At 38.5% G+C, this 22,742-nt stretch overlaps 1 protein-coding gene across 1 annotated transcript in view; it reads left to right on the top strand.

Annotated features, from left to right (window-relative positions):
• The window catches only part of SNTG2 (syntrophin gamma 2), a 240,384-nt gene that overhangs the window by 112,599 nt on the left and 105,043 nt on the right, over positions 1 to 22,742 (top strand). Inside the window, exons 5-6 of the mRNA XM_044419194.1 lie at positions 7,504 to 7,547; positions 7,647 to 7,688. Of these exons, the coding sequence (XP_044275129.1) occupies positions 7,504 to 7,547; positions 7,647 to 7,688 (86 nt within the window). The remainder of the gene's footprint in view (positions 1 to 7,503; positions 7,548 to 7,646; positions 7,689 to 22,742) is intronic.

Here is a 22,742-nt window from a genome sequence, read left to right as displayed (position 1 = left end):
TTGTATGCATTTCATACAAATCTATTTATGTATATTTTTAAAAAATGGGTGCATGTGGGAATCACATTGGGAACACCTTTATCTACCATTTCAGAGGTCTATGGACTCTTAAGTTAAAGGGTTCCTTATAGTTTACTTCTGTCTCCCTGCTCTGATTTCCAAGATACTGGGATCCTATATGAACATCTGGAATCTACCTATTTCAGTTAGAAATTTTGGGGACAAATCTTTATTAACTTAAAAACCACTAGGATCAGTCTGGCACAGTGCACTGTTTTTACAATGTGAAGAAGGAGCAGTTATCTTTATGATGCACATGATAAAGTTAAAGCAGGTTGATTTTTCTGCTTGGAAATTTGGCTCAAGTCAGGTTAGCACGCCCCACTCAAGATGTACTGTATATACCCATTTGCTGTGTCAAGACCTCTTTCCCTCTTTCCACTTTTCTTATACTTTGCCATGCAAATTACTTACATAACTATTGTTTATGATGAAATGAGAGCTTTAGAAATGTGTGCTGCATAGCAGCTGTGCACTGTGCTACAGATGTATTTATGAGCCAGCCAGCTAGCTTTGCATCTATGAGAAGGCAAAACTCAGAAATTCACAGAAATGGGAATACTGTAGGCAGAAACTTGAGTTGAGGTTACTTATTGATAAATTACGTTTCGTGTGTGATATTTTCACTCTTGTCCACCTGTATGGCTCAACAGAAAAGCATTCCTTCTAAGACCAGTGCACATTAGGTTGCATGCCTTGTTTTTGCTTGTTGCCTTCCCACTATCTTAAAGCAAAAAGTAATATGATCTCTCAGCAACATTTGGTGCTGTTTTCTGAACTGAAAGATTGAAGACACCAGGCTGCTTTTCTTTATTCCCTTATAAAACTTTAAATAGTCATTATTTCAGTGGATTCAGTGTCACATTATTCTGCTCAGTAAGCCTTTTACCTGTGATATTAATCACGTCCATGTTGGTGCTAAGTTCTCTGTTCTCAGCATTTACAGGACGTTGTAGTTGCCTGACAAGAGATTTTCTCTTTGCACAATGTAGTAGATTTAGTGGATTTTTTAAAATGGAAATTCCTGAAAACTTTACATCTGAGGTGCATGTAGAAAACTTGCACTGCCATCCCAGCTGATTAACATCTTTATAACTTCCCTTGAGAGAGAGCTCCTTCCTATTTATAGTGAGGAAGGATAATAAAATTCAAGTGAGTGTTATTTTTGGCAAGGAAGATGACTACAAAAACTAATATAAAAAGGCAGCCACTGTCTTAGTGCTTGGTGTTTATTTTTTGCATCTTGCATGTTGTAACTAATTAGGCAATGTGTGTAGAACTCTGCTCTTTATGAACATGGTTACAGAATATATATGTGGACCATTGTGATTTATAGATTATTGTTTTAAGGTATATGATGGTGTTCAAAGCAACTTAGATTCTGGCCTGAACCATGATAGGATAATATTGTTTAGATCACTCTGAGTGTACATGTAATAGGACTGTTGTAGGAATTTCTAAATCATTTATAGACTTCAGTTTATAGTTTTGTGTGGTCAGAATTTATTAAGTTGTAAGACTTAAATCCCAAATCTTTTCCTTCTTTTTCTCCATGGTGCTTTCTCAAGTTAATATTTTTCGTATTGTAAATTCGTACTGTTGCCTCTTTATCACCATTACAGTAAGTTTGTGTTTGAATGCTATACCAATATAATAACCATGAGGCTGTAAATAAAGTCTATGGCGCTATGTTTTGATGGATGTGCCATCTGGGGAAAAGCAGAACACTGCTACAAGATAAAATACATTTAAGATAAAATGATCAGGTTGGCGGCATGAGTTTTTCCATTATCCAGAGGTAGCAAGAAATCACATAAGAAGCATCATTCTATTAATCTATGGATAGCTTCGGGAGAACAAGCAGCTCCATCTTCCTGGCAGGGAAATCTTCATTCAGGCTTTGGTTTCAGTTGAACAGCCTAAAACTGAAGGGGATTCCATACAAAGGGTTTGGGAGGGACCCCAAATCTCTCTGAAATCCACACTGCTGCCATGCCTTTCTCTTCTAATTTTAGCACTGCAGTAGGAATGGAGATTGAGCACTACCCTGAGAAATTTATTGATAATCACGCAGAGAATGTTAAGACAGAAACGTTAAGTTATAAGACTTACATGGTTGCTTAATTCTGAAATAAATTGACTTGTGTGTGTCTGTGTATAACAGGATGGTGGTGTTGGGATGATCCACTGTTGACATGTGTTCCTTGTTGTAAAGGACCGTTTTGGATAGTGCAATCATAACTCTGCTGCAAACTAAGTATTTTGAGGATCCACTGCTATCAAATGGGAAAGATTGATGGCTGAATCCTATGAACATTTATGAAAAACAGTGTATTTAGGCACATCTGATTGTGTAAGATTGAACTGTTTAGGGGATTCTGAATTTTCCTGTTAGAACTGATGGAACTTGAAAGTTCTTAACCTTTGGCTATAATATTATTCTTATCATTGTCTAGTTGAAATATGACTCAGCTACAGAATTGTGCTCTGTAACACCGAGCACTGCCTGTCACATTTACAGAACTATCTTAGATGGAATCATTGTCCGTCTCCGTACAAAGCACTTTCTGACATTCAGCTTTTTTATTCAGTACATTTATATGCCACTTACCATAATTTAATAACGATATCCAGTGTTTGTGTTTCTATGATGGGGTGCATAGGCTTTTTGGCTCTCAGGGCTACATCCAGTGTCATTTGGTGGGCTAGGGCCTTTTTATCACAGTGAGGGAATTAATCTGTTGCAGGAACTCCCCTGAGACCAGGATGTATTTCATGTTGTACAAGAAGAACCTGAAAAATTCTTTTAGTTAAGATTCACACACAGTTAAGGGAGGTGCTGGTTAAGGGCAAACTTTATCATTACGGCTTTCTCATTGCCTCTGTAACACTTACTGGGATTTCTGCTTTCCCTCTGGATGGGAAAATGTAGCTAGCAGAAAGGCAGAAATCATAGCAGCTTCCGTGTGTCTGAGAAAGGACGGACGGACGGACGGACGGACGGAAAGAGCTGCCATGATTTCTGTGAGAAGGGAGAAAAGCCTACCGACCCTGCCATCATGATTCTGACTTGGGGCCATTGCCACCCACAGTCGGAATGAAAAACTGGACTACAGGGAGAACTGAGTGGCACACTTGCAGCCTTAGTGGACCTCGTATAGAGCTGCATAGGGCCATGTCGATTATACGTCCCCCACCCACCAAAAATCAAATCAGACCGTAGTTTGCTCTCAGCATTTTCAAAGCTTACACACTGTCTTGCTTTGTAATCAGATTTTGCTTTCTTTTCTGCCCACTGCGGCTGCACACGTGCTCTCTCACAAAACAGGAGAATGGAAGTGCTGTTATTGTTGTTGCTAGTCGTGAAGTCGTGTCCGACCCATCGCGACCCCATGGAAGTGCTACTGTTATGCAAAAAGCAGCGAAAATACTTCTCAAGTTAAATAACCAAGACTGCCATCACAGAGTGAGGCGATCCCTTCATTTATTGCAATAGACGGGGAGAGCCCGCTCTGTCAGAATCTCTCCAAAGCACAAACACACAAATCATCTCCTTTTGGACCCTAACTCGGCCGCCATAGGCCTCCCCAATTCCTTCACTGAATGAGGTACTAAGGGGGTACAGTCTTTCCGTCTGCCTACTTCATATCTCCCATCTCATCGCACTACATACATCACATCTGCATTATAATTAGCCCATTGTCTATTTGAGGTGTGTGAGATAATATTCATCAACTGATTATGCCTGCGTGTTCATAACTACAAGTTCACTAGTTCACTCCTTTCTGGCTCCACCTTGCCCTATGACCCCCTGTCTCATAAAACTACTGGGAGCATGAGATAGAAGGCAGCCTTCTTTCTTGAAACCAATTATCTTTTTCTCCCTTCCACATTCCTTCAGACAGGCTTCATGGCTTGGTTGTTTGCCTCACTGTTTCTCAATCACTGAGTTACTTCCTTCACTACTACTGAGCATTTTGCTCTGCTTTGACGGTCTGCAGTGTTAGACAAAATGGGAGAAATATAGGTGACTTTGGGCCAGTCACAGACTCTCAGCCCGGTCCGTCTCACAGGGTTGCTGTGAGAGTAAGATTGTGAGGGGTTTAATTATGTTATCTTCCTTGAATTCTTGAAAGGACTAAAAAGTGGGATATATCTGTAATAGATAAATAATAAAATAAGATAACAAATGTACTATTTTAGGCCAGAGCACCTTTTTGATGGAGCCTAAAAAACCTTACAGCTCACTGTCTTTGCCTGTATAGTTATAACAATGCCATTTTAGCCCAAGCGTGATAACCGTGTTTTGCTAGAGTGCAATTTATGAAAAGGCAGCTAGGGCTTTACTGTAGGACAGTGAATTGTGTTCATTTTCCTGTGAAGGACACAGCCTTTTTAAAACAAAACCAAATACAATGACTTACTTATGTTTGGGATACTGTTTTTTGCATTCTCTTGTTAAAAGTAGCCATAATTTCAATCTGTTATATGTCCTTCAGTCATTAAAAAATACATTTACATTTCTGTGCCATTTTATCCTGTTTCACATTTTTTGTTAATACAGAATAAAGCATCGGTATAAAGCAATCTTTTTGCAGAGGGAGCTAATCACAAACTCCTGCCAATCAAACTTCACAGAATGTACTTGTTTTTCCTCAGAAGAAAATGAGCAGCTCTTCAGTGCATGGTCACGTAAATCTTAAGTAAGGGAATTTTCAGGTTCTTCTTGTATAACATGAAATACAACCCGGGCTTAGGAGAGTTCCTGTAATGGATTAATTCCCTCACCATTATAAAGCATATTCTCTCAAGTACAGTTTTTTAAAGATGGAGGTAGTAGAAAATACTCTCAAAGTATTACAGGAAATGTAATGTTAGTCATACTTTTCTATGCTTGTCTCAGCGCAGCAAACCTTAGGCAACTTCAGTCAACTTCATTGTATGTAACTATAGGCTCTTACAATTTTGCCAGAAAAGAGAAAGTCTCACACATGCACAGAATGAACAAGCCAAATAAATATATTCATCACCTGCACAGCTTACAGAAGTGGTTTTTCAGATCTCTGTTCTAATCTTTTTAGCAGCAACAGTGAGTAAAGCTATTTAGTTGGCTATGTAAAGATCTGTATCTACATGTTGTTTACATATTTGTTTTGCAAGAGTTCTTTCAGGCATACTACCTAATAAAGTTGTAAAAGTTTGCATGATAATATATAATTAATAAAATCCTCTATTTGTGGGGGCTCAGATAAAAAGCTGTTGAAATATGGGAATATTTGCATGCCCACCATCCACATATGAAGAAGGCATAGTCTGGAAATATAATTCTGCAAATGCTTTCCTTAGCTTAGAATGAATCATGGAATTAAAATAATGAGGGAAAAATCCACTGCCCATATAAAAGTGACTATTTTCTCTTTGTTAGATGGTTTCCATATCTTTTTTAGCATCCCAATATTAATTTTGATAAAGATACTTTTAAAAATAGGTTAAATGATTCATAAATCTAGTAAATAAGTAAATTAAATAGATTCATGGAAATGAAAGGAAGCCAAAAAGAAAGGACATGGGTCCGGTCATTCAAAAGAAGATAAAATTCAACCATCTCTGTTTCTGGTTAGCAAAGTTTAGGCAAATGGTCACCAGACATATCTATCAATTTGAAAAGAGCAAATTGCCCTACTCAGTCTGCTAGAAGTTGATGGTAGCCCTGCTTCAGTACCAAGCAGAACAGCTAGGACATAAGATGGAAGAGCAAGAATGCATTTAAATTTCATTTTGTATAACCTCCAGTTCATTCATTTTGCCCAAACTGCAAATTGTTTTTCCAGAAAGAATATATACTAAGACCTTTCCTCAAATATGATGTGTACTGTAGTTTGCTCTCATGTGAACAGATCATGAGAACATAGGTAGAGCTACGGGGAATCAGAACAAAGGTCTTCTCTGGTCTGGCATCTGTTTTTCCCAAAGAGGCCAACCTGCTGCTCGTGGAAAGTTCACAAAGCAATGACTTTTTGCCTGCTGTTTCCTAGCAGGTGATATTCAGAGACAGACTGACTCTGATCCTGGTGGAAACATATAGTCATCAGTAAACTCCATGAATTTGTCTGGTCTCCACCTGTGCTGTTCTTATTTATTTTATTTTATTAAAGTCTTTAATTTCTGCATCACCCAACAGCTCAAGTTCTCTCACCATCTCACTGTCACCTCACTGTCATAGGGAAAGAGAGCAATGGTTGGATCTTTCAGTTGGCTTCACCTATATGGTTGCTATATTCAAATGTTCACATGGCTGCCTTGAAAGATGGCACCGGCACACAATGTCCACTCTGACAGTGACAAGTTGAATAGGCCTTCCGTTCTTTCCATTTCTTCCTAGCAGTTAGAAAGCTGCTGCGGCAGTTTCCCAGGGTCCTTATACCTGATATTAGCATGGAAATCAGATGTCCTTTGAAAATAACGTTTCCAAGGATCTCTGATTTGGATGCTTTCATCCTAGCATTTGTTCCGAGTACCAGGGAGGAGAGCAGTAGGAGAGAAACAGACTACTCAGTATCTCCACTGTTGCTACATATTCCAGGCAAGAGGGCTTGGAAAGTCCCAGGATACTGGTAGTTATAGGAATATTTTGAATTCCTGAATGAGAGTATTTGTCCCAAGCATTTTCTAAAATGCTTACATAATTGCTGGCTGCAATCTCAGTTAAGTCATCAATATTTTCTTGTAGGCAGTACAGCATATCTGAACTGTCCTTATTTACTTAGTGTTTAACTATTCTCTTTTCTGAATTACAGCAACATTCTATTAAAATGTCTTAAAGTTGGGTGGAAGGCAATACTGTTATGATGTGAGTGAGACAAGCCTTTCAAACAGGTGTGTCCCTTAGAATGAGCAATATTATAAGTTGCTTTGTATGTATGCAGTAGGCAAGGTGACATTCACATTAATTTCATTATACTGCAGAAACTTTGCAAATTACTGTTTGAAATATGTTACTCTGCTCAAGAATAGATTCAAAGTTCATGCGAAATTGCTTTATTAAATTCCTTGTGCAACCCCTTTGATTACAGCAGTTTCTATACATCTTTTCAGAAGGAAAGAACAAGGGAGGCAAAATTCCTATTTTACTGGCTTACTAAAGCTAATGAAAAAATATGTATCATGCTTCTTCCATAATTTAATGATATCTATCATTAGTGAGAAGCAACATTTGTGTTCCATATTAAATTATCTTTTGTGACTCAAAACGAGCTCTCTTGGTTTCCTTAGAATTGGTACTGATCTATTTACTGGATAATTGCCATACTGTTGGCATTTTTACAAGAGAGGCAGTTTCAGGAATAGCTGTTACAAGAGCAGTATTTAAAACATGTGCTGTAGCAAAATATGTCCTCATCTTGAGTCTTTCAATTAATGTGTGATTCTTTTATAACTCTACAGCAGACCAATCAGGAATATTATTTATAGGAGATGCATTAATACAGGTCAGTTTCTTATACACTTGCTTCAAAAGTATGTTGCTGTTTTAATGCTTATATGAAACTCTGGTATTAACCATAATAACCCTGTTGATACATTTTTAGGTTAATGGAATAAACGTAGAAGGTGCTACCCATGAAGAAGTGGTAAGTTCTTCATTTTTCATTAAGATATATACTGCATATTGTGACTGATATTAAGTGTTTCCGTGTCGGTTCTCAGCAGTTTAAACTTATAAAGCCACAAGTCTGCATACGTCTTCACATAGGCCCTGCATCTATTCTTCTGTGATGGTTCTCCTGTCCCCATAAAGCCAGGAGTGTCCCTTCCAAGGTTGAGTGGTTTGTGAGGAAGCCACTCCATACATGGAGGACTAAGTTACACTATACATCTTCCTCAAGGTTAAGTGGGGGGCGGGGGTGGGGGCACCCGAAGGGAAGCTGTAATTTGTAAGGACCTGCTAATGAAAAACACTATCAGTATTGACCATCCAATTAATGGATCCCGTCACCTCCATCTTTTATTTTATTTTGCTTTTGAAAGACATTGGATTCATAGTTTAGGAAACAACCAGCAGTGTAGTGGAGCCAGGGTGTGCAAATAGGCAGTGCCAGCATCTTTTAAACTTACTGTTAGCAGGGAGTCTGCCATCCACCTAAGACTCTTTGCTGCCTTAGAACTTAGCTGTAATCCTCACAAGGGGCTGTAATGAATTTACTGAACAATAATTTATTGTTCACTGTTGTAATGCAAAATATTTCAGTCTTGAATGGGCAATTATTAAAACACCTTACTTCACAAAAAACCTGCTCCTGGTGATGTGGAAAACTGCTAGGACTGTTTTGTTGACCTGGAGCATCACTGCTGCCTGAATTTTTGTACTGTCCTTGGCAGACATGGCCATAGGGACTTTCATGAAGAGATCCTGCACAGTGAAATGTACTGCTACACCATTGGAAACTATTACATTTCTAAGAGAAGCAGAAATAGCTCACCATTGGCCACTCTGTAATTCGTTCGTTAGCTACAGCTATACATAGCAGCACCAAAAAATAGCACAGCCAGAACTGGTTGCAACCATTTAGGAAATGGTAACTAATGAAGGTTGGAGAGGCAGTATCTAGAAAAACTAGAGCTTTAAACTGGGAACATGTTTCCATCTAATCTAGCAAGTCTTTTCATTGTACTGTAAGTTGTCTTCTGCTTTTGATGTTTCCTTCTTCATTTCTCATTTTCTCTGTAATGTGTACATTTAAAACTCTTAAGATGTGGATTTAGTCTTGCTAATCTACTTTTCCAAACTACATGGTCTTATCATGCCCTATAATATAATTGGTGGCCATGCAGCTGAGTCCTGTGCACCATTCTTAGGGTGCCAATGTATGATTGTTGTTCCCAGTGCCCTTGCACAGCTCCCCAACATAAGCTATTTAAGAGTCTGGGGAGAATGTTTTTTCAAACTACTTTCCTGAATACCTCAGAGGTCCATCATATCTGAAGGAACATGCTTATATTGATTGTCCTTTATACCACTGCCCCATTTTCCCTTCTCTAGTAAGGAGTCATTCTCCTCATTCATGTATGGATCACCACTAAGCTCAGATATCTAAAATGGGTTCATTGATCTTGCTGCTACTGTATACTATCATTTCTAACATCACAAATACCATCACACTGTCTATTATAATAGCATCTTTTCATGCATACCTGTTTTGGGGGGTTCCATTCTTATTTCTGTTATCAGCAGTCCTGAAGTAAAGCATTTACTTTTAAATGTGTTCACTCTTGTACTAATATCTAAGGAATTGTGATGGCTGTCATGGTTTGAAATGTCAGAGCTATGTCTTCTCATACTAAGAAACAAAATACATTCCCATAGGCAATCTGTTCCATATTTAAAATGAAATGTACAATTTTCTATTCTGAATTTCTTTTGAGCTGATTATCTGCTAGTTTCCTAGTATCTGTACTGTGGCACTCATTAATACGATTCTGAGGGGGTGGGGGAATTGCACTGCATGACATCGTATTGCAAAAAGGATTACAGAAAATCCAGTAGAAACATTTTTTTCATGAAAATCATTGCTCTTGACACTGTAAGAACTTAATAACTTGACAAAAGTAACGCCAAATTCATGATAATTTTTGTCACATTATAGGATGCTAAAATGATTGCACTGAATATTAGCAATAATTTAATTTGAAAGTTTATATGCAATGTCCTATTATCCAAGTCACTTGAATGTTTTTGTGAATAGCAATTAATGTAAAGCCAATTTTTATTCTTTCCTTATTAAACCATGTGGGTGCGTATGGGAGAGGGGCTTTATATCCAGACAGCTTCTGATGAATGGAGACTGCACAATGAGGGAAAATGGCCAGTTAACATAAGCAGTGGAAGACTTCTATGCTTTGGTTTTATCAAGATATTAAGACTTGCATATACTGCAATCTTCTACAATAGATTCACAGTGTGGAATCTGTTCGTACATTTGAGTTTTCTCAACGTCTTTTATTTTTGGAACTAATCTTCTAATGGCAAAATCCCATGAATTTTTACTCAAAAGTAAGTTCCATTGTGTTCAGTGAGAGCTGCGCACAAGTTAAATGGATTGCAGAAATTTTCCTGTCCTTATCTAATACCCTCTGTGTAATGTTATGTGCTTGTTTAATTCAGTATTTTCTCTTTCCTGAGAAATACTATTTAAATAAATAAAGTTTACTTCTAGTGATGTTTAGCATTATGTTGGCATCCACATATTTTTATTTTTGAAAATAAAAATTTTCAAAATAATTTCACAGACCTAGGAAATTACCTGTACACTTAAAACCTTTCATTTAAATCTTCCATTTATTACTTATAAATGACAACATTTCAAACATTATACCATGATTTTACTTTTGGGATTTTTTCTTTTGATCCCACTTTCTCTTTTTTAGTTTGAAAAATATTTTATATGGTTAAAGTGGCAACTACATGTTCTGTCACATCAAACATATGATACTCTACCAAGAGCTGACTCTACCAAAAGTTCACCAAATTCCTCAATCACCTCTAAAGTTATCTCTGTGCAATCCAGGCTGTAATATACTCTGATATGTATATCCATGTACACACCAGTGCTACATCAGTTAATCTTAGAATACACTGTTGCATTCGGCCTTCTAAGGACATTAGACTGTCTAGCTCAATATCATTGGCTGTACCAGAGTGGGCAACTGCAAGTACTCTCATCCCTCACCATCAGTTATGTTGGTAAGTGTCAATGGAAGTTATAGTGCCACCGGCGGTTCACCCTTGATCAACACTTGACCGGCAACGCATTTGAAGACTTTCAGACAAGGGATTTACTTGGCCCCATCTAGAGGTGATTTCCTTGGCACAAACCAAGCTTCATCCTCCTTCCAACACTGGAGCTATGAAAGTATAATCCCCACTGTTGCACTGCTCTTCAGAGATGCTCTGAGTACCTCTGAAGCATCACATAATGGGGATGGGAGGAAGGACTATCTGTCCCATGCACAAATTGCATGGACAATTCACTCAATGAATCGGCCACTGTGCTGTGCCCTGTCCTCACCTGTTTTCCTATGTACACCATAAGTTGGCATTTCTGGGAGAGCTACACTAGAAGAACCAATATATTTGGTTAATATTTTAATAATAGAGTAATAGTCAGTGATACCTCTTTCTAATTCTTAGTATATGTTGGGGTGAAATTTAAACAAAATTGATTTAAGTAGGTCTAGAAAGTGAATTGTCAATTTTTGTAGTTGTTAAAGGGTGTTAAAGGTACAGTCCTATGCATTTTTAGACAGAAAAATGTTCTACACTGCCAGCATTCCCCATTCAATGGCTAGCTGGAGAATGCTGGTAGTTATGGGTCATGTTACTAATTTTTTAGAAACCTTCTACATGGTTTTGTACATTGAACCTATTCTGAATCTGCTTGTTTTGTCAGCAAAGAGAAGTTCACATGAAATTTCAAATTTTGAATTCTTAAGCTTGCACCCACACAAAGTAATAGTTCAGCTTTCATTGCTTTCTTCTCCTTTTGGTTCATTTTGAATCTTGAGGTTTTCAGGTTCTCCTTTGTAGGAAATTATTTGCCCCAGCAGTCATACTACACAACCAATAGACCATATAATTTATCTATTGAAATTAATAATAAGTATTAAAATCATCATGAGAAGGTCCCCTCCTTACAGTGTTAATTTCTGCTAGGAGGCAATATATATGAATATAACATTCAACATTCATTTGAAAATGTGGTTTCATTTTACAGCTCGCTTTAATAGATCTGCTTTATCTGCAGTCAGGGGAATGATGGTTTGTGCCACAGCAGTTCAGTCTTTGGCCAGCTAGTTCAAAACAAGCAAAGTCAAAAACCAATGAAGGTTATGGCTGACCCAACCCAGACTAATAGGAAAGCATGACATTGCACAAGGTTTAGGGGCTACACAGTCATTGGGTAGAAGGGGCAACATCACATTTACAGGGCTTTCCAAAATAGGGTTTCAAGCATGGTTCTCATGGGCAGAGATGTGCTACAAGCATCCCCTCTTGGGAATGACCGTGCTCTCTGTCTCTCCCAAGTTTAATTTTATTTCACCAAAAATTCCCAACCCCTGCACTCATCTTTCAGAAACTTTACAGTTTTGTTGCATTTATGATGCATGCCATTTGCATACAGATTGCCCAAAAAACCCCCACAGGGACAGAGAACACTGCCTTCCCACTGGAGCACTCCCTCTCCATATGGACTGTTGCATCAAGCCTACTGAAACATTGCAGATGTGCTTACAGAAGATTTCTAGGCTGTCCCAAAAGGTCAGAATGATCAGAGGGAGACAAGCATGACCTGTTTTGAACATCCTCTAAGTGTCATAGTTGTTCTTGCATAAAACCTTTTGCACCTATTCATCTGAAACTTGGCAGACTTGCCTCCTCAGTAGGGACAACTATCTCTGCAATTTTAATCCAATTCTGTCAAAAATGAAATGATTGCTTGTGGTCCATATATAGATAGATATAGATATAGATAGGTGCACAAGAGTCCCTACACCTATCTTTTGGACATTCCAAAGATTTTCACAGTGGTTACCAATACAAAAACGTCAAAGCAATGGTAGAAGCTCAGTAATATTTTAAAAGGTAAATAATGAAATACAAAGCCACAGTAACAAATTTCCAAGAAATAGCTTGTCCAAAGACGTGCTGAGAATCCCAGCCAGTGTAGAGCAGGCTTTTACTGGGAGGACAATCCACGCTAATGTGATTATGCCATCCAGAGACTTTTAGGAATGGGGTGGCATGTAAAAACTTTAAATAAATAAATAAATAAATAATTGTTCTTAGGAAAAGATGAAAAATCTAAAAATGGTTGTGGCTGCACTGCACCAGAGAATGTGTTTCTTCTACACTTCCTTTTCCAATCCTACCCATATTTCATCGTTTCTGGAATACTGTAAAGATACTGGCAATACTCTCAGTGTGACCATTGTGGAAGAAGATGGTCAAATGGGCAGCAGATTATTATTCCTGGCACACTGTCATCATAGCTATCAGTGGTGTCACTGCAACACTTTGAAATTGCTAATAAACAAAGACTATTAAACAAAAACCTCTAGATAGTGGGAGAACTAAGCATTCATTTGCTTTTAATCTCTGTGCAGCCTCTCGCCCACATCTCATCCTCCACTCCTCTTTTTGTGGGTGGGGGAGGATGGCCTTGTTTTCTCTTGCATTCTTTTCCTATTCAACACATGCGAGCAGGTCTTTCAACACACATTGTTTGCATGTGGGATAGTGTGAGATATATTTTCATGATCAAACCTAGACAGCAGGGTGTGAAATAGGATGGAACCTTGTTATTTTTGCTATATTCTGCAGTATCACTGGTTTTATTGGATGTGCTGGGGTCTATGTTTAAATATTTAAGGATGTAAGTGGTTGGAATTACCTGTGCTAGTTATTCTAGCTGAACAAGAGAATACTCCTCTGCCTGCTAGCTTGTTCTCTTAATGCTACTGATCATTCTACTGTGAAGCTCTAGCTCATTGCTACTGGCACTTTCAGTGGAAAGAGACATACCGTTCTGATGAGAACATTTCATTTCTTTATGCAGTCTCTTAGTTAATAGTATCCTTAGCAAGAGATCATGAGTTGCATTAAGATATAAATGGAGTCTTCGTGATCCAATAGCTAATTAGCTGAATTAGCACTGAATGTAGTGATCTGGGAGAAGTGATCTAAGATCATAAAGGAAGATGCAGTGGGGGCTGGTGGTGCCAGTGCCACTCAGGATAGGTTTCAGCACCATGGATAACTTTTGTTGAAGCGCAGAGTAAATTCCTGGGTGGATATACTGACATTGAAGCAAGCATCTGCTGTTGCAAAAATCTCTTAACCAAGGAGGGCATCAGTATTAGCAAAAGGAGAGCTACTGGGTTAGTGAGAATATTGCCCAGCAGCCATCCAACCCCTGTGGCTCTTGCTGTATTCAAAACAAATTGCTTTGGTTATCATCATGCCTGATCAACCTCAGTGGGTCAGTGACTTGCATTCTTATTTTCTGTGTTTTGTCTATTCCTTCCAAAGCTCCATATGTTTCAAGCCGCCCAGGAGCATTCACTTCCTAATGCAAGTTCAGTAAGATGACTAGATTATCTTGAAAATGTAAGAAATGAATGCAAGGAAGTGTCATGCCAATGACTCTAACATTAAAGAAAAAACATTGAATTACAAAGTTTTACCTTTCTTTTATCAAATATCCCAGTCCTACAATAAATGCAAGAAACCTCTCTGCCCAGAAGGAATGGGAAAAGATGACTCTAGCACAACGGACAATAGATCGACTAAAAAGAAATACTACTTCTCCTTAAGTGTAATTTAGCATGCCAACCTTTCACTGGAGCAGGAAGTTAAATTAAATGTCACAATGTCACTGCTATTGGAGGGCATAGTCTAGCCTGCCTTTCGCTTGTGCATTCTCGACAATAAGAACAAGCAAGAACAAAATAAAATTTGGAAAACATAGGTACATGGTTATTTATTATTTCATTTAGAGACTGCCCAGTAGCTAACACTCTCTGGGTGATTTAGAATGGTGTTCAAACCTTCCTCTTATTTTTTGTGCATTATCAGTATAGTCAAAAATTTTAAAAATAGATTAGCGTTGTTGTTATAGTTTAATTAAGCAACCATTTCAGTGTTTCACCACATCCCACTCTGGGCTAGTAACATTACCTTTTATTCTGATTTTCTTTTTTTCTTTTAAATACTTTAGAACTCTGTAAAGAAAAGGCCTATGAAAGTCAAAAGCTCATGCTTCCACATCATTAAGACTGCAATCCTGTTCTCCCACATCTAGGAGTAAATCACTTTGAATTCAGTGGGCTTTATTCTGGCTAGACTTGCATTGGGTTTGCACTGCAATTTTGTTTTGCATCAGATCCTGTCCTGCTTGCTCTACGTTGTTCTTCTGTTAGTCTAATCCTAAGAGCGATAGCACTTTCTCTTGCAGTCCACCAATTCCCGTCAACTAGTGCTGCCCACCACTTGGGGAACAAGCTTATAGCACTTACAAGGTAACTGGCAATGAGTGGAAACGTTTGTTTCTAGAATGGGGCAAGGTCAGCAGAGCTCACATAAGGAACTGCGCCAAGATGTCCCATTCCAGAAAGCAGCATTCATGCTCATTTCAGACCTTCCCCTGAGAATTAGGACTTCCCTGCGCAAATGCAGCCAGTTGGTGGGATATACCACTTACGTAGCCAGTTACGCAAGGCTTAAACATCGCAATGGATACTGCTGAACTCCACAGTGTGAACACCACACTGCATACTGCTGTAAGACTCTGCATTACAGTCATCAAATCTTTGCTCTCTCAGCATTTTCTCATCGATCAGACAGATGCTATTTTTTTATTACGTTAATTCCTGGATTATACTTAATCTTTCTTTTTCTTTTATGGTATGTTGGCTGTTATCAACATTTCCAATTATACTTATCAAGCAATAAGTTGTTCATTTTTATCGATCAAAAGGTATGTGATTGCGTACATTTTGTTATGGCCACAATCCAGAGATGATTTTTGCATGCAGAAAGAGATTTCTAATGGGGTACTTGACGATTTCAGTTTCTCAAATGCCAGCTCACCTGATCAATACCTCTTAGGTTTATGCAGATTGAAACTCAGTTATCTACTTGCTTTCATGCTTGCCAAACTTTTTGCACCAGTCACAACTCAAGAATCAAAATATTCCAGGGTTTACAGTCTGTGAAATAACAATAAATGACACATCACAGTACAAATATGTCAGTTTAATACATGCACAAAACCCCTCAGAATCTACAAAAGAGCAACTAAAGCAGATTGAAAGTTTTAAAATCTTCCAGCATTTTGGTTTGACTTGGTTTTTTTTTTAAATAAAGAAACTAATGATCGTGTCATAGAAACTTGGAAAAAAGAAGTCCACAAATGTAGAACCACTGTTGAGAATGTCCTATTCCTGGTATCTATCCATCCAGCATCTCTTGAACATGGTATATTTAATACACATATATGTATAGATAGAAAAAGGGAGTGCTGGAAGGTGTAGAACTTTCTTCTGTCTAATCATATTGAAATGCTAACCTAGAAAAGTTCATTTTAAGAGAAAATACATTTACAGAATGATCCTATTTTCATTGTGAAAGTTTCCCAGGGATCACAAAATAAGGGGAATACAGACTTCCATGTCTATAGCCACTTCAAGAGTACAAATCCAAGATTGGACCATTCATCCCTCCCCACCCCTTTGCAGCAGCCAGAGAAAGCAGCACCACAGCTGCTCCCTAAAGTTGCAAGAACACCCCTGGAAGAAGTTAGGGAAAGGAGAAAAGAGGCAAGATGGTGAGTGAAGGGGACTGAACAGTAGGCAGGAAGGAGGAGGAAAGGCCGGGATCTGCATCTAAAGCATCTCTGTTACCTGTCTCACAGCAGATTGCTGAGGCATAGACAGCTGAAAGGAGACAGACAGACAGATAGGAAGAACATAAAACTTTTCAGCCCTGTCTTTCTTCTTCCAGAAAGGCATAGAATAGGCAAGAAGGCTCTGATTTTGGAGTCCTTGTTCTGTCAGGTGGCAATCATTTAAGATTAGAAATGGAATGCTCCAAATATATCAGCAAACACATGAAAATGTGGCCAGAAACAGAGTGATTTGCCTGTCCCTACTTGCTGTGTAGAGAACTGCACATACACATAGGAATGTAATACGGGGCAGCATTCTGCATGGGAATGTGGCAAGAATTGTCAGCATGGAATACTTCTGCTCTAATCATTCATTCTTCCCTCAGTTTATTGCAGGAGTGCTGGTTATGCCTCTCTTTTACTGTGCTTGATTACAACCATTACCTTTCACATGAATCCTTTATTTATTTATTTAAAATTTTTGTATCCTGCCCTTCACAATGTCTCAGGGTGGTGATAACATAAAAAAAGATACAGCATCACAATAATATATATAATCAATGTTAAAAACAAGACTAACGTTTAAAATGCTGGGAAGATTGGGGGGGGGGAGGTTTTGGCATGGTGCCAAAATGAAAAAGGCATCAGCACTCGGCACACCTCTCTGGGGAGCCCATTCCTTAGGCAGGGTGTCACCACAGAGAAGGCCCTCCTCCAGGTAGCCACTTTTCTGATCTCCTTTTGGATACATTCCTATGCATGTTTAGACCAAAATAAAAGTCCTACAATTCCATGCTGGCTGAGAAATGCTGAGAGTTAAATGATTTTTTTCTGTCTAAACATGTATACGATTGAATCCTTATAAAAAGACAGTGATATATTGCTAAAAGTATGGATCAGTAAATATGTACAAAATACTATAATACTAGTTTTGCGTGTTCATGTAATAAATGGTTTTAGTGATACTTCATAAGAAGCTTGTGATGCAAGAAGAAATACATCAAAAGAAAAATTGGCCTAGTATACAACAACATTAATTCCATGTTTGATGCCTGCCTTTTCCTTTTAGTTATTTAAGAAATGAATGGTTCATATTAGGGGAAGGGAGGCATTTTTAGGGGAGTCTTGTCCTATTGTTTTCCTTTAATAAGAGGGAGGCACCAAAGCACCAACAGAATGCACAACTTGTTCCAAACTTACTGCATCTTTGTTTTTATATTGGATTTGTGTTAAAAGCTTTTGTTGCCATAAAACATCTATTATTTAGTGACCTTCTGCACCATTAATTCTTTCTTGTAGGGACAGAAATTGATTTTTTCCTTTTGGAGGGATGCGAAGTTCTATAGGGCCTACCCTTTAGCTGTCACATGTGAATGTAAAGCTCTGGAACACTGTGCAGAGCTAGTCACTTTTAAAGAAAATGTTGTCTTTTCTTTGAACCTACATTTTCCCCCTTCCTTTAAGGCTGCCGTGCTGTGCATGCATAACTGGGGATAAGTCCCATTCAGCTCTGTAGGGTTGTTTCTGAGTAAACATGCATGTACTTGCCCTTGTTACCAGATATTTTTTTTCTGTTATATAAGAAAACAAGAACTTTGCTTTTTCAATTAAACAGGAAGAACCTTGAAAATATTTATCGTGGCATAAATGAGCCGCGATGAGTTATTTGCATGCATGCATCCTGCGCTCGCGCGCTCTCTCTCTCTCTCTCTCTCAGGCACACGCACACACTCGTATGCAGAAAGAAAGCTACATGCTATTACTGTGCAATGTCAAATGCAAACAAGGTCCATTGAAAACTAAGACAAAACCTATTGCCTCTCCCAACCAGTTATGAACTGAAAAAATAAGATGGAACATGTACATCAGGGTGGGCAACTCTGGAGAGTTGGGAGGCTGCATCGGAGCCCCATGAATTCTGCAAGAGCTGTACCGGTCCCCCAAGCACTCACCACTGCAACCTGGAGTTGCATGGCTCCAGGCCTAGCAATTCTGCTGATAAACGAAGTGGAAATGGTGGGAAACAAGGCTCATGTTCCTTGCATGCCTAATTTCCCAACAGAATTTCTGGGAATCCCATGACCTGCTTGCTGCCTGCCCTGTCATTTACTTTTGGCTGGGAGCTAGTCATTCCCAATCTGTCTTCAGTCCAAGCCTGATGGTATCAGATCTACATATGGATGTTAGTAGGCTATGGTCCATATTAAAAACACCTTCTGCAATTAGAGATATACAGACATTATTAAATCTATTATTTTTAGGCTTTTGTTTCTTCATCTGCTCATTGACACTTCCAAAAATGTGCAATCCCCCAAATTATACGAAAGACCCAATCTGTGCACTTTTACGCTTTAATCTACTCACATTTTTGGTGAATAGTTTGCTTGCTTGCTTTACTTTTTTTAGCATATTTTTCTATGACTAATTGGCATAAAATTCCAGAAAGTAAAAAACTGGTCTGAAACCCCATGGAATCTATATGATTTGGGAAATGCTATTTTGCTACAGAATCTGCCAGTCAGACTGATAGAAATCTGTTCATTTAAGCCTGCTGTGGATTTGGCCAAGATACCTAGTCACAATGAACATATGACTCAGGATTATTTTCCTTCTGTTTATGATATTTTTATCCCACCATTATTCCAAGGAGCTTAGGTAGTATTCATGGTTCCTTCTACATAATTGCCATTGCATCAAAGAACAATGTCTAGAACAGGGGTCTCAAACTCGCGGCCCGTGGGCCAATTGCCGGGCCGGGGGGGGCACAGGGGAGGGGCCCTGTGGCCTTCAAAGCGCCAGCGGCGCCCAGGCCGGCCATGGGATGAGTGGCCCACCACCGCCGCGGGGGTGGAGTACTTGATGTGGCCCAGCCTCACCCAGACTCTACCTCCAGTGGCCCCCAGGTCAGTTGAGTTTGAGACCCCTGGTCTAGAATTACAGGCTTCTGACCTTTGGCAGCTCTTAATATATTTCTCCTTCCATTCCAGTACTCCAAACAAAGAGGCTGGTTATTATTATATTCATAGTCTGCTTTTTTCCCCTCTGGCGGGGAACAAAAAACAGCTTATTTAGTCCTTTTTTCTTTTTTATCATTCTAACATTCTTATTCTGTGAGGTAGGTTAGGCTTAGTCACCTTGAGAGCAGGATGGCTGATTGGGAACTAGAACCCGAATCTCCAAAGTCCTGCTCCACTCTAACCAATATACCACGCTGACTATTGTTTTGTTATTTGTAGATTGCGATGGTGTATATCCTTAAATAATATTCTTAATAATCATTATTTCAAAAAAGTCACATGTTAAGAGTGGCTTAGTGAATTAAATTATAGAGTCTAGAAAGCAGCATTTGGGAAGGAAATTAAATCAAGTTACTGTTCCAAGTTTTCACATTTATGAGCAAAGATAACATTCCTAAACACAAGCAAAGGTCCAATTCCTTAGGCGTTCATGAAATGCATGGATATAAGGGTCTACTTAGCTATCTAACATCTGCAGATTTTCATCTTTTTTTTTCTTTTAAATTGTTATATTGTTATTGTTTATGTATTTTTTTTGTATTTTTTGTGAGCCGCCCCGAGGCTTTGTTGCAATGGGGGCGGCATAGAAATGTTTTTAATAAATAAATAAATCTTGCATCAGAAGCTGTACTTGAAGGCTGTCCTGCATTTAACACAGGGTGTTGAACCTCTTTTAGTCCAAGGGCTGAATTCAGTTTTGGAGATTTCACTGGCCACATGCTCTTGAAGACAACAGAAGGACTAAAATGCATCATATTGTAGCTTAATGGTACACTTCTATTACGAGCATGATAACCAGGAGCCCCAAGTTGGAAGCTTACAATCCTATGCAGAGCAGGAGACAATCTTCAGGCCCCTGTCTTTTCTTCCTGCATAGTTTCCTAACTGGGCTTTTTTGCCCATCCGCTAGAGTGTTTGGAGGAATGAACAAAGGAGGCTGGAGAGGCTTCTCCAGTATCTTCCATTCCCTGCTCATCAGAATATCTTGTTTCCCTGCCCTGTGAGTTTGTTCCTGGCTTCAGAGGGCAGCTGGTGTGGTTCCTTGGGCACTAGCTGTGGGATGGAAGGTGGTCAGATCTCCAGTTTCCCTAACTAGGAAATTCAAACTATAGAATGGCCCCTCAGATACTATAGAGGAACCATAGGATTACTCCTTCCAGAGTGTATTTTAGCAATCAGTAAAAGGGGGACCTTAAAACATCTGAGAGATGCTGAGGGCCTGAATTATTGCTAAAATGAAACAATTTAACTCACACCTAACATGCATTGTATGCTTCTTTTAAAGATTGGAGTTTTCACCACAAACACTCAAATTTTGGAGCAGGAATGTATTTTGTATGTGTTAACTGTGCTAAAAAGTCTTAGCTTCTGTTTAATCCACTGCAAATAGGGGCATCAGAGTGGGATACTTGAAGAAGAGAAATTCTGGGTAGAAGAAATATTTAACCTTTCACCTGTTTATGTTTATGTTACACATACATTGTATAACAATTATGGAATCAAGAACACAAGCCATTTAGATGTCTATTGTTTACTCTGAAACAGTTAAAGCTCCAGCACTATGCTGTTCTTTCAAAATGCTATGTGCCTACCTCTTTTAAACTAATATAAACAAAAGTTGTTTATTAATATATTGTAAATTGTACTATATTGATCATTTTCAATAATTAAAATAACAGGAACTATTTTCTGTTAACTGATAAAAATGAAATTAGTAACATGATTTACCATACTGTTAGAATGTTTTGGTGCAGCATACTAATGGAAATTTCCCAATTAGTATAGTATTCCTCGTTACGCAACAAAACATCTAGAACATCCATTTACTCTTTCAATATTAGAAACAATTCTGTCTAAAACTTAAAAGCATTAGGCACATTGAAGGCTTCATTAACATGCAGATTAGCAGAGAGAGGTCAAAGTGATTAGGTGATGTGTCTGGCCTGGAAAAACACATCAATTCATTCCAAACCCTAAAGTGGATATTAATGGAGTTCAGGGAGCCACATTTGTCAGCCTGAAAGGATTAGGAAATAAATGCCTTTTCATTTAAACATGGACAAAAACTCAACCAGCAGTTTTGTTAACCTTTATTTGATTTTTAATCAAATTGACTAATTTATAAAATCCATAATATTTATAGCTGTCTGTTTGAAAAGCTAAATTGGGTTAGCCTTCTGGCCACGTTGTCTTCCCCAAGTGTTCCATTTATCTTTGGCATTCTTCAGAAGAGAGCCCCTTGGGAACAAACAATTTCAATTCCTAATATAATTTAAAAGAATATCTCAGACATACTGTGCTAAGAAAATAGGAGAATAATCTCTTCAAAGGTAGAGTTAGAACATACTTAATATTGGACCAATGATTGCATCAGGTCTGAAGAGTGGATCCTTTCCCCTCCCTGACCATTTTGGCTGGAGGGCGCTTGGCTTGGTACTACAGCACATACTTTGAATTTATAAGGGCCTGTCTATCTCCAGAAGAAGCATCTCAGGGGATCCTACCTTGGTGAACTACTGTCAGTCAGCATACATAATACTGTCAGTCAGAGAACATAAAGCTCTTGTGTTTGATGTCCCTATACACTACCATTATTGTTGTTGTTGTTGTTATGAAGCCACTCTACATCTCAGTGGAGATTAAGGTGACATATAAAAGGCACTGGGAGCCAGTGTTGTTTAGTGGTTAGTGTTGGACTGGAACTGAGGAGATCTGGGCTCTAGTCCCCACCCAACCAGGAAGCTCACTGTGTGACTTGTGGCCAGTCACAGACCCACAGCCCAGTGTACCTCGCAGGATAATTGTTGTGAGAATAAAATGGAGAGAAAGAGAGAGAATCTTATAAGCTCCCTTGGGTTCTTTGACAAAGGGAAAAAAATGGGGATAAATGTAAAATAATAATAACTTCCAAGCTAATAATGCCAAAAATAAAATACAATGAAAACAATTAACTTTAAACTATTCAAAATAATTAAATCATAATTTAGGGGTGCTCTACTCTGGAAAGCTCATTCCATTTGAGCTCAATTGACCTTCAACACATTTGTGACCCAATGGCCAAAGCAGGCCAAGTAAGGGGTTTTGCTTTTATCTTCTGTGAAATTGCTTGAAATATTTGTGCAAACTTGAAGCCAAGAACCATTGGGTGTAAATTGTGCAAATGTGCATACTTGTTTGGTCCTTTCATATTACCCCAGCTTGAAATAAAAATATGTGAATTGCAACC

The sequence above is a fragment of the Varanus komodoensis genome, unplaced genomic scaffold (assembly GCF_004798865.1).
Source record: "Varanus komodoensis strain SLA01 unplaced genomic scaffold, ASM479886v1 scaffold10, whole genome shotgun sequence".
Lineage (NCBI taxonomy): Eukaryota > Metazoa > Chordata > Lepidosauria > Squamata > Varanidae > Varanus > Varanus komodoensis.
Note: the sequence above shows the minus strand (reverse complement) of the source record. Positions and strands in the feature narration are given on the sequence as shown.